The 13,771-nt window shown below is 36.5% G+C and overlaps 1 protein-coding gene across 1 annotated transcript; it reads left to right on the top strand.

Moving 5' to 3' along the window:
- On the top strand, positions 1 to 948 carry LOC133056192 (olfactory receptor 8H1-like). Its single transcript, XM_061141287.1, has one exon. It carries the CDS (start codon positions 1 to 3, stop codon positions 946 to 948), a length of 948 nt encoding a protein of 315 aa, XP_060997270.1.
- Positions 949 to 13,771: the final 12,823 nt, after the last annotated feature.

Genomic DNA, 13,771 nt, shown 5'->3' with positions numbered 1-13,771 from the left:
ATGGGCATAAGGAATATGACTCATGTGTCTGACTTCATCCTCATGGGACTGACAGACTCTGAAGAGATCCAGCTGGTTCTCTTCACCCTATTTCTCTTGATGTACCTGTTTACGGTGCTGGGCAATGCAGGAATGATGTTGATAATCTGCCTGGACTCTCAACTTCACACACCCATGTATTTTTTCCTCAGTCACCTGTCATTTCTTGACCTCAGTTTTTCAACTACCGTCACCCCTAAAACTTTAGACAACTTACTAACTTCCAACAAGCATATTTCATACCTGAACTGCTTCATCCAGATGAATTGTTTTGTCTTTGTGGGTGTCACTGAATGTGTTCTTCTCTCCTCCATGGCCTATGATCGCTATGCAGCCATCTGCAACCCTCTGCATTACCCCGTCGTCATGTCCACCAGACGCTGCTGCTCTCTTGTCTTTGGATCCTTCTTGATTGGCTTCATGGACACCTTTGTCAATGTGCTTTGCTTGAGCAAATTGCATTTCTGTGACTCCAATGTAATCTATCACTTTTTCTGCGATGCACCCCCAGTTTTAGCCCTGTCCTGCACAGACACACATGATATTGAAATCACAATATCCATTTTTGCTGGCTCCACCCTCGTGGTGTCTCTTATCATAATAGCTGTGTCCTATGTGTCCATCCTGTCCACTATCCTGAAAATTACTTCCACTTCAGGGAAGCAGAAAGCCTTCTCTACCTGCGACTCCCATCTCCTGTCAGTCACCATCTTTTATGGCACTACGATTTTTACTTACGTAAAACCAAGTAAGTCCTACTCTTTGGGAAAGGATCAAGTAGTTTCTGTTTTTTATAGTATTGTCATTCCCATGCTGAATCCACTTATATACAGTCTTCGAAATAAAGAAGTAAAAAATGCTCTCAGCAGAGTCTTACTGAAGAGAAAAAGCTCGAAAAAATTAAAGTAACATTGATCCTGAACTTTTAAGCTCCTCTGTTTGTTTGTGCTTTTCTTTTTTTTTTTTTTTTTGTCCCTATAGTGCATTTCCTTGCTCTTTACCCAAAAACACATTGAACTATTTATTTATTTATTCTATTGATCCATCTTTTGCTTTAATAAATACAATCTCAGGCCTTCCTAAGAATACAACTTAAGAAATCTACACTGTAATTGGAAACCATGAAACATGTTTAAACTATGGTCTCAATATCTATGTTTTTAAGGGCAACTTATTTGCAAAATGAAAAGTACAGTTGTCAGTTTTTGAAGGGTGCTGTACAAATTCCCATGCATAATCAAACTTTAGAGAATTTTATGATTGAAAAGAGTTACATTTGGAAAAAATGATACCAGTTTCAGAAATCATTTCCTTTACTTGGTGGAGAAGCATGAGAGCAGAGTGAATATGAGTACTTCGTTGAGAACCAAATGTTCAAGGATTTAGATTCCAAATCTTCTACACAATTACCTGTAGAATGCTTTAAAAAAAAATCACTGAAACTTTAAGTTTCAAGTTCCTAAACTTCACAGATAAACAACAATTCCAGGTCAAAAGAGTTACTGTAAAGATTAAACCAGTTAATGGATGTTAACTTTTTAAGGCTAGATCATTGAAAAAGCAATAGAGTTCCAGAAAAACATCTATTTCTGCTTTATTGACTATGCCAAAGCTTTTGACTGTGTGGATCACAATAAACTGTGGAAAATTCTGAAAGAGATGGAAATACCAGACCACCTGACCTGCCTCCTGAGAAACCTGTATGCAGTTCAGGAAGCAACAGTTAGAACTGGACCTGGAACAACAGACTGGTTCCAAATAGGAAAAGGAGTACATCAAGGCTGTATATTGTCACCCTGCTTATTTAACTTATATGCAGTGTACATCATGAGAAACACTGGGCTGGAAGAAGCACAAGCTGGAATCAAGATTGCCGGGAGAAATATCAATAACCTCAGATATGCAGATGACACCACCCTTATGGCAGAAAGTGAAGAGGAACTAAAGAGCCTCTTGATGAACATGAAAGAGGAGAGTGAAAAAGTTGGCTTAAAGCTCAGCATTCAGGATCAAGGCATCCGGTCCCATCACTTCATGGGAAATAGATGGGGAAACACTGGAAACAGTAGCTGACTTTATTTCTCTGGGCTCCAAAATCACTGCAGATGATAATTGCAGCCATGAAATTAAAAGATGCTTACTCCTTGGAAGGAAAGGTATAACCAACCTAGACAGCATACTGAAAAGCAGAGACATTACTTTGTCAACAAAGGTCCGTCTAGTCAAGGCTATGGCTTTTCCAGTAGTCATGTATGGATGTGAGAGTTGGACTCTAAAGAAAGCTGAGTGCCAAAGAATTGATGCTTTTGAACTGTGGTGTTGGAGAAGACCCTTGAGAGTCCATTGGACTGCAAAGAGATCCAACCATCCATCCTAAAGGAGATCAGTCCTGGGTGTTCATTGGAAGGACTGATGTTGAAGCTGAAACTCCAATATTTGGCCACCTGATGCGAAGAGCTTACTCACTTGAAAAGATACTAATACTGGTAAAGATTGAAAGCAGGAGGAGAAGGGGACAACAGAGGGTGAGATGGTTGGATGGCATCACTGACTCAATAGATATTGGTTTGGGTGGACTCCGGCAGTTGGTGATGGACGAGGAGGTCTGGCGTGCTGCGATTCATGGAGTCGCAAAGAGTTGGACACTACCGAGCGATTGAACTGAATAAACATTGGCCATTACCATCAGAACATTCACATCCCCGCAGTATTTTCATTGCTCAATGCCTTTTTCTTAACAAATATTCATGTGTAGTTTTATAAATTAGCTTTGGTTGATTTAACGGACAAACACACAAAAAAACTAAAGGAAAACAGCATTTCACAATTTTGCATTTAGAATGGAGTGTGTTAATATTGGAGATATTTGAAAAATTTAAGGAAATAGAAATGCCTAAGAAGTTATTCAGGGTTTTGTATGTGTTCTTCTAGATTGATAGTTTTTATTTATTTATTCATTTTAATTTGAGGCTAATTACTTTACAATATTTTGGTGGTTTTTGCCATAATGGGACATGTATCAGCCATGGGTGTATATGTGTCCACCATTCTAAACCCCCCTCCCAGTCCCCTCCCCATCCCATCCTTCAGGGTTGTCCCAGTGCCCCGGCTTTGATGTCCTGTTGGTACCTGTTGGTATACATCGAATTTGGACTGGTGCTCTGTTTCACATATGGTAATATACATGATTCAATGCTAGTCTCTCAAATCATCCCACCCTCACCTTCTCCCACAGAGCCCGAAAGTCTGTTCTTTACATCTGTGTCTCTTTTGCTGTCTCGCATATAGGGTCATTGTTATCATCTTCCTAAATTCCACATATATGCATTAATATACTGTATTGTTGCTTTTCTTTCTGACTTACTTCACTCTGTATAATAGGCTCAAGTTTCATTTACCTCATTCAAACTGAGGTAAAAAAAATGATAAAAGTGGATTGTTTTTAATAGCTGAGTAATATTTCATTGTGTATATATGCCACAGCTTTCTTATCCAGTCATCTGCCAATGGGCATATAGGTTACTTCCAAGTCCTAACTATTGTAAACAAATTGATAGTTTTAAATATATATAAGTGTGAGTGTGTTTGTGTGTGTATTATGTACATGAACAATATTCTTATCATTTCCTGTGTCCTTTTTTGAGGTTTTCTCTGTACACTTACAAGTTTAATCTTTGATTATTCCTCTGTCATTGAAATCTAAAAGGACTGTGTTTGGTTTGTGGGAGAATCTAGATTCTCATTTTGCAGTGTTTTGGACATGAAATATTTGTAAGTTTATAAGTTAAAATTCTGCATGCAGTGTTATCACTTTTATGACTCCCAGAATATATCAATTCTATTTTATTAATATTTATTTTTTATTGATGCATAATTCTTTTGCAATGTTGTGTTACTTTCTGATGTACAACAAAGTGAATCAACTATACGTGTACATATATTCCTTCACGTTTGGATTGGAGTTCCCTTCCCAACTGAAAATATTTAATAAGGCTACCTTTTTGTTACAGGTCAACGAGCTTCAGTAAATGCTTCTTTGTTGAAATTCAGTGTATTTTAAAACATTACTGCCTTTCTGCTGATTTCTGTAGGTTTGATATGATTATTAAAAATAAATTATTAATCTAAATGCTTGGTTCATCTAACTTTCTTTTTTTAAGCAGAGGAAAGTTATAAAGCTAGCAATTTAAAAATGACTTCAGAACTCTGGTAATACATAATCTTTAATCATTTAGAATACTAAAATTTCTTATATTTTAAAGCTTTTCTTATACATAACCTTGAATTGCAATTTTAATTTTCTCTATTGAAAGCTTATTTCAGAATGTATTTTTTTTTATTTTCTAGGTATTTTATATTTCTTGTTTAAACTTTTGTAACTACATAGATCATTTAATTCAAACATCAGTGGTTATTAAAACATTTGTTATTTGAAATTTAGATTGCTTTCTATGTAAAACAATCTTTGATTTTTGTAAATATTTTTAAATGTTAAAAATAATATGCATAAGCATAAACTCTTTATTAGGAGATAATGTAAATGTAAATTACTTGTATTAATTCAAAACTCTCAACAAATTCAAATGTTTTAAATGTGTATTGTTTCACCTACCTAATTTATTTCAATTATTTTCCATTTTTACAAATTCTACTTGAGATTAGTATGACTTATTTTTGCTCTGATATCCATGTTTTCTAGACTCTATATTTACAGCAATTGGTATTTATTTTTGCTTGCATTTGTTCAATAATATACTTTTTTACTCCTTTCTCATCTTTCAGAAGCATAATGCTTTTTCTTATATTTCTGGGCATTTTTCATTTTTCTAGTCTTTTGACAAGCTATATTTTTACCTTGTTTTCAGTATAAAGGTGATCGCTTCTCGGCCTTTTGGCCAAGATCAGGTGTAGTATCAAGATAAAGGTGATGCATTTATGCAGTGGAGTACAGAAGCCATAAAAAATATCTGAGTTTAATTTTTATTCACTATAATGTGCTTCCCTAAGATCAAAGAGTTGATAATTTTTTAATGTGTATGGGTGTGTGTCTATGTGTGTGTGTGTGTAGAAACATGAAGTACCTTAGCATAGCATAATTCCTAAGCCATTTTGGAGGTATATTTAGAGATTGTCATTTCTCCAAATCAGGCAGAAAAACTTCATTAAGTCGATGGTATTAAAAATGAAACTTTTTTTTAATTTATTTTTATTGATTGGAGGCTAATTATTTTACAATACTGTAGTGGTTTTTGCCATACATTGACATGAATCAGCCATGGATTTACATGTGTTCCCCATCTTGAGCCCTCCTCCCACCTCCCTCCCCATCCCATGCCTCTGGGTCATCCCAGTGCACCAGCCCTGAGCACTTGTCTCATGCATCCAACCTGGACTGGCGATCTGTTTCACACTTGATAATATACATGTTTTGATGCTGTTCTCTCAGATCACCCCACCCTTGCCTTCTCCCATAGAGTACAAAAGTCTGTTCTATACATCTGTGTCTCTTTTTCTGTCTTGCATATAGGGTTATCGTTACCATCTTTCTAAATTTTTGCTTTTACTTTTCCTTGAAAAGAGACTTGAACATCAACCCAGTTTAATGTACTCTTCCCAGCATTGTTACAAAATGACCTCTGGAAAAGATGAAATCCCCATTGCTGGCTTCACTGTGCATGGATCACTGAGAAGTAATGAAACAAATTGAGCAGTCAAAACATTTATTGAAAGGAACCAAAGATTAGTTTCATGAAGTTCTTTTAGGAGAAAATACATGGATTTAAAATATTTATCTCTCTCTTCAACAAGATTGTAAGTTCTACGAGAAAAATTTGTTTAGTCATAGATTTTCTCTCCCCAGCATGGAACAAATGTGACACATATGCAGCATATAAGTAAATGCTTTTTCTGCTTTTTTGGCTTGTGGAAACATAGTGATGAATTCATTAAGGTTAAGAATTCTATCTTATTCATGTTTATATCTTGCCTGGTATTTAGTCAATCCTGTGCATATCAGCACTCAAAAAACATTAATTGAAAATTCTATTTCTAGAATTCTTTCAAAAACATTGCTTACTTGTATATTAAAAATGGCATAGTGATTAATAGATTTCTTTTCAAATGATTTTTTTCTTTAATGGTTAGGATAAGGAAACGAGTGTATATAGATTTATACTTTGTTGATGTGTTTTGTAATCATCGCAGTCAATTGGTTAGGGCTTCTCATATATCTTACATATATCACAAACCAACCTCCTGCAGAAATAAACAGTCTTCAGTCTTGGGGCTAGCTGAAGACAATTCATGTGAAAGGATGTGTGTGTGTGCACAATGTATACATTTGGTTTTAAAATTTTAATTTTCTTCTCTGATCTACATTACTGATATCTGACTCCTGAAAACTTCACTTTACAATGTGATTTTACATTATAAACTATTGCAAGTGACAGCTGATGAGATATACTATGTATTATTTTACAGGCTTATTAAAGCTGTCTTAACAATTCATCACTCATTCCCTTTCTTAAACCTACATACATTTTTCCTTCTAAGCACAATATCGGATTCAGATGATTGCTTTCATTATATTTCACCAACATCACAGAAAATTATTAAACTGATATATCCCTTCATTTTTCCTCTATCAAAGCTTTTCACTTATGCACTATAACTAAAATGCTCAAATTTGTATAATTGTGTGAAAAATGTCAGCTGTTGAAATTTATTTATATTTACCTATATTTTCCTCAGTTCTAATTGTATGTATTTGTACTTGCACTGTGTATGTATTCTGTAGATCATTTCAGGCCTTTATATTTACTTAGTATTAATAAAATTATATATCAAATTGCTATTTTTTTATGTTTTAATGTTTCCTTGTTAATCTCTCTCTAAGAGCAGAAACATACCACAATTTTCCAGTTAATCATAAAATGCAGAAATATCTTTTACATGTCGAGTTATGATTAAATGTCCATATGTATACATATTTTGATATACACCTCAAATTTATCCTTGGTGACCTCTCATCATTCTCTCTTTGAACTGTTCTATCTGTGCCGTCCCTCAAAACCTCTAATATACATCTTTCCAGAATGGGCCAAGTGGGTATTACTAGGTCCTAGAGAAAAAAACAATAAATTCAGCCTGAAAGGGAACAGAATTTTCAATGCCTATAGATGCTTCCTAGGCTCAAGGATTATCTGGTTATTAAAAAAAAAAAATAAAAATAAAACAGTAGACACAGAAGATGTTCTGGACATTGAGTAGAAGTTATCCTTTTGTAGGAAGCATTTACATTTAAAGGGGAAATGTCCATGTAGCTCAGAGGGTAAAGAATCTGCCTGAAATAAAGGAGACCTGGGTTCAATCCCTGGGTGGGGAAGATCCCTTGGAGAAGGAAATGGCAACCCACTCCAGTATTCTTGCCTGGAGAATCCAAATGAACAGAGGAGCCTGATGGACTACAATCAAATCCATGGGGTTGCAAAGAGTTGGACACAACTGAATGACTAACACTAGTACTCTCCCTGGTGGCTGAGACAGTAAAGAATCTGCCTGCAACGCAGGAGACCTGGTTTTGATCCCTAGTCTGGGAGGAGCCCCTGGAGAAGGGGATGGCTACCCACTCCAGTATTCTTGCCTGGAGAATCCCATGGACGGAGGAGCCTGGAGGGCTACATACAGTCCATGAGCTCACAAAGACTCACAAAGAGTCCAACATGACTGAGTGACTATCACTTTCACTTTGCCTCCCTTTATGTACCAGGAAGAGAAAGATGGCTAAGTCTCTATTCAGTGAAGAAGGAATGAAACTGAGTCTGCATTAACAACTGTACTCTTGGTTACTATTCTTTCCCTGGCTCCCACCCTCCCACATCTTCTTTTATCTTTAGCTGGAGATGGTATTTAAGGTAGTGGCTTGGACTCTTTTTGGAGAATTACTCAGTTTTCTTGGGTGTCTCCCATGTATAAAGGGGGTATACATGTTACTAAATTTCTATTTGTTTTTATTCTGGTCATCTGTCTTTCATTACAAAGAGGTGGGTTTCAGCCAAAAATCTGAACGGGCAGAGTGAAAATTATTTTTTGTTTCCCACAAATCTCATAAAGTAGGTGAAAAGTGATACAACTTAGATAACAATGAATGAATTAGAAAACAAAAAAGATAATTTAATAATATTTATCCAAAAAGACAGAGGAGCCTGGTGAGCAGTCCATAGAGTTGCAAAGAGCTTGACATGAATAAAGGGATTAAGCAGCAGCAGCATCCAAAGAGAAAAACAGAAACATTCTTTCATTCGTTAAAGAAGAAAGGAAAAAAAAAAAAATAATAACCCAAGAGAGAAAGGAATGTATGTGGATGGCATAGCTAAAACTAATAAATTAGAGAATGAAACTATATCACATTAAATCAAGAGAGATTTTTTTTTTAAAAAAAAAATCTATGATCAGACTTTGGTTGCTGCTACTATACAATAAATGATATAATAATAGCCCCAAATCATAAAAAAAAAATTGAACATAATCAAGATAAATTTCAATGATGGGAAAATATTAAGCAAGTGACTTGCTCCTGGTAACTTTTTAGGCACCAAACTATAATCACACATTTATAGTCAAAATTATAGTCACAAAATTATAGTCACCAAAAGCTACAGGGAAGCTCCTGTAGCTCAGATGGTAAAAAAATCTGCCTGCAACGCTCTAGACCTGGTTCAATCCCCAGGTCGGGAAGATTCCCTGGAGAAGGGCATGGCTACCCACTCCAGTATTCTCGCCTGGAGAATTACAAGGACATAGAAACCTGGTAGGCTATATAGTCCATGGGGCTGCAAAGAGTTGGACACAACTAAGTGACTAATGCTAATATTATGGTTGTTGATGTGGCTTTTACATCAAAAATTACCATTTACTTCTTATTTGACTTAACTCTCCAAGTTACCTATCATCAAGTAAGTTTATTCTGGCTTTTTAATCTCAAAGAAGACTGGATTCCCTGGTGGCTCAGAGGGTAGAGTCTGCCTGCAATGCGGGAGCCCTGAGTTTGATCACTGGGTCCAGAAGATCCCCTGGAGAAGAAAATGGCAACAACTCCTGTATTCTTGCCTGAGAAATCCCACGGATGGAGGAACCTGGTGGGCTACATTCCATAGGGTCTCAAAGAGTTGAACTTTCAGTGAAAAATTAATTGGTCACTCCAAGAAAGAAATGGAAAATTTTATTCAAGTCGAGGATTATAACCTGAGGACAACTCCTCAGAAATCTCCAAGAACTGTTCTGCCCATTAGAAGTCAAGACAGTTATATAAGTTTTGAGACAGAGACATGTACATTAAATGATGTATATTTGGCAGTGGATACAATCTAGATCTAAGCAATAATGGGTCATGGTGCACGTGGAAGTGTTGGTTGCTCAGTTGAGTCTTACTCGTTACGACCCCATGGACTGCAGCCCACCAGGCTCCTATGTCCATGGAGTTTCCCAGGCAAGAATACTGGACTGGGTTGCCATTTCCTCTTCCAGGGAACCTTCCAGACCCAGGGATTGAACCCAGATCTCCCACATTGAAGGCAGATTCTTTACCATCTGAGCCACCAGGGAAGTCATGGGTCATAGTGGTCCCATATGAGATCAAGAAGGAATATCTTAAGGAGTTGCTCTGTTGATGCTAGAAAAATGTTGCTCTTTAAGGCTGAGTAGGTGTTTCTGTTGATGGTGGAGGCTTGGCCAATGCATAATGCAGATACACAATGCACAGGAGAGGGGAGAGAGGAGGTGAAAGGTCAGAGCAAAGTTTTTGTTTACAATTTTTCTTATCTCATCACAAAATATGAATTTTATTTCACACCTGTTCTAGCAGAATGAAGTTTGGGTGAGTATAATTGCTCTTCCAAAATTCATTAAAAGTACAATAAATGCACACTTTTTTCCTTTTTTCCAAATAAATTATCCCCTGAAATTCTGGAGTATGACCAGAGTTTCCAGTAAGAGTCACTTTTAAATCTATATGAAAATTGGTTTAATTATCATGAATTAATGAAAGATTCATAAGAGTATTTTAATCTAATTAGTCTATACCTTTTTATAGTCTTTTTTTGTTGTCTCATCTTGGATGAATAATATTCAATAAAATTCTTAACATCTGAAGAAAACTTCACTAGAATAAAGTTGGTTATGGGGTATCAGTTAATAAATAAAATGTGAAGTTATTGGTTTTATGAGAGGCTAGAATAACATCGGTCATAGCATGTTATGAAATGTAAATTATCAAATAAGGGTAGATAGTGAACACCCAGTATGATAATAATTATGAAATTATACAGGTATGCAAACAAGCTTTCTATTAAAAAAAAATCATCCTGAGAAATTTATCAAAATGTTACAAAAGTTTTGAAAATTTTCACATCATTCTTTCAATTTTCTTAAATTCTCAATTTGTTTCTAATGAAAATGCCTACTCCCATAATAGTGTCACACAATTAAATATAAAAGACTCATTGTGAATATGTATCACTCTTTCTCTGAAAGTTTCAGGCATAAAGTAAGTATTTTTCTATAAATAGTTTCTCTACCACCCAGGGAAATATTTAGAGCATCACACAGGAAGACCAAACCATTAGGCCTTCCACTGTGGGTCTTAGAAAGGAAGACATCTAATTTCTCATGACCTAGCATACCTGCATTAGTCCTTGAAGGCATGCCAATTCCCTTTTGCCCTTGGAGATATGCCAAGAATTCTTCCTTGGAAACTGGTCCACAGGGATGACCAAATGTTGCAATCATCAATCCCCAGTATGTGAAGTGCCCTGGAATTATTAGGATAAGAGGCAAGGCATATGCTGCTCTGCTTCTGATACTCATTTTAGACATAAATTCCTGGCAGATGTTACATTTGATCAGGAACTTAACAAACTTTCTAGGTTGATTAATTTTTCCCTCAGAATAAAACAAAATGACTGCACTAAAACTTAAAAAGAATTTATCTCAAAGAAAAAATATTATATTACAGAAATTTTCAACTGAAAGGGTCTTCATACTTTATTTGTGAGCAAATGTTGAAGTTGACATTCTTCAGGACAGATAATATAGAAGAAAAGTGTTTTTTTATCAATCTTGCCTCCTGGTAAGCATTATTCTCAAAATTGGAAGGTTTTAGTTGAAATTAAATAAAGTAAGGATAATGTCAGAAGAGTATGCATGCAAATATCATTTTATATATCTTTGTCTTCAGTAGTGCCAGGACTGACGGACCCAGAAATATAGAGTTGTTATGATCATGGTATTTCAGCAATTTAAAAATATAATTTTGGAAGAAATTTGATTTTGAATGGCCAGGTTATGATAAGTTTGTGTCTTTTGGAAATTAATACTAAGTATGTGGTCAAGCTACTAAAGTCCAAAGGTTGAAAGTTATTTTTCATTAGTATTAAATAATATTGGGGAAAATAGTAGAGCATAGTATATTAAAAATATTTTACTATGATTGTTTATTATACATATAGCATTTTAATAGGCATATTTGAAATTAACTATGACAGGAATATTATGGACATGCTCTATGGAGTCAATCTATCTTGGTAGAAATACAGAGCCAACATCTAATAGTTGTAACTATGGATACATTACACAAATTATGTTCCCTTTTCTCATATGAAAAATGTGGCTAATAATACTATAGTATAATAATCTCATGGTCATTATATGCATTAATAAAGGGAGACATTTAGAACTGTGTCAGAACTATACAAATTATTCAATATACTACCTTTTGTTGTATTCAAATATCAATTTGCATCTTTTCCTATATTTGGGAATCAAATTATTATTTTTCTCTTTGTACACAGTCCAAACTTCATTATCACCAATTCTAAGAAACATTCAGTTCAGTTCAGTATAGCTGCTCAGTCGTGTCCAACTCTGCGACTCCATGAATCGCAGCATGCCAGGCCTCCCTGTCTGCCGGGGTCCAGCCCCAGCAGGATCCAGGGGAACCCTCAGGATGAACGGCGTCGGCGAGAGAGAGACACGTAGGATCGGCCTTGATAGGGCCAAGTCTGCTAGGGAGAGAGAGAGAGAGAAAGAAAGAAAGAGACCAGACCAGGAAGGTGCGGCAGAGTCTGGCAGTTGCTTTATTTTTCACCATCGCCTTTATACCCTAAGTCGGTACATTTCTAGGGGCAGATAAGCACACAGACTTAGTTTAACATGACATCAGCTTGTCCTTCACGAAACCAGGTGTGCTCTGTATATTTTTTGTTTATGAGAGTCTTTTCCCATAGATTTTTGTACATTATCTTCTGGCCTTGAGGTTAGCAGAAAACAGAAAAGTGGCAGTCTCATGGTACAGCAGGTTGTAACATAATAGAAATACAATCCTGTTAACATAAAAGACAGTCTTTTTGCAGAAATTCTCAGCTAAATTTATCTAAAAAGTTTAGCACACAAAGAGTCTGCGGCTCTGGAGAGGCAGCCCCTGTTTAGCACTCTTGGTTAAAATGAACAATTATCTTATTGTTTTTACACTAGGGCTAAGCTCTTATTTTTCTAGATCTCCAACTATATTAACAATAGTTTCCACTGCACAACCTCAGCACATTAACATCAATCAAACGTTGATCTAATAACCATTTTTAAAACAATATTTTTTTTGTATTTTCTAATAGGGCTTCCTCACCCCCCAAAGGGCTCTGTGCCTATTACGGCCTTTTTAATGATTAATCTCTATGTATAATATCTTTTGGCTTTCAGGCCTGTTGACAATTTATGGCTTGCACCTGATGCAACTTTTAGCAACTTCAGTAGCCAACCCTGTCTTTTTTGTGGTTAATCTATTTTCTTGCTATTAGGTGTCATCTCTATGGGAACTAGATAGGATTACATTTTTTACAGAACAGAAATGCAAAGGATTGCAAAAACTGCAGATATGGCACAAAACAGGCTCTTAGTCTAAAAGTTAATTACCTATAAGAAGTCGCCAGCTAATCTCTATCTAAACTATTTTCTATTAGGCACATTTGTGGCTATCATATTTGTGGAGATTTTCTCACCCCACGGAGGGACCTATGTTTAATAATTTCTTTTGTTAGCGTACTGTGCTTAGGATGTTTAGAACAATCATGAGCATTTTGTGCAATGAGAGCACACATTTATCAAACAAGCCAGAATGCCAGCAAAAGGGCTTGAATTGAAGCATTTCCTTCATCCCTAGCCCCTTCATAGGGTACCAGCATCCAGGAGATTTATTAATTAGAGTTTTAAGTTGGTCCTCAATCAGTGAAAGAGGAGCAGGAGAGCTCTCGGCAGCCAACACAAGAATCCGCAGCAGGGCAAACAAGAACAACAGCAGAAAAGGGGGGAGGATACAGGGTGGGGTAGAGGCCGAGGCCAACCTGGAGGGTCCCTTATCCTAGACAGCCTTGCCTGTCAGGTATTTTCCTCATGACCTCGTCATGGATGGGGTCCTGGACGGCCTTGCCTGCCCGGTATTTTCTTCATGACCTCGTCACGGGCGGGACCTCCCATAACGGCTCCTGGCACCCATCCATCACCAACTCTTGGAGTTTACTCAAACCCAAGTCCATCGAGTCGGTGATGCCATCCAGCCATCTCAACTTCTGTCGTCCCCTTCTCCTCCTGCCCTCAATCACTCCCAGCATCAGGGTCTTTTCCAATGAGTCAACACTTCACGTGAGATGGCCAAAGTACTGGAGTTTCAGCATCAGCATCAGTC

This window comes from Dama dama, chromosome 1, assembly GCF_033118175.1.
Source record: "Dama dama isolate Ldn47 chromosome 1, ASM3311817v1, whole genome shotgun sequence".
Classification (NCBI taxonomy): Eukaryota; Metazoa; Chordata; class Mammalia; order Artiodactyla; family Cervidae; genus Dama; species Dama dama.
The sequence above is the reverse complement of the archived record's forward strand: the minus strand, read 5'-3'. Positions and strand labels throughout refer to the sequence as shown.

Bases quoted from the DNA above. Each gene is read 5' to 3' on its own strand.
- LOC133056192 (XM_061141287.1), top strand. From the start codon at position 1: ATGGGCATAAGGAATATGACTCATGTGTCTGACTTCATCCTCATGGGA.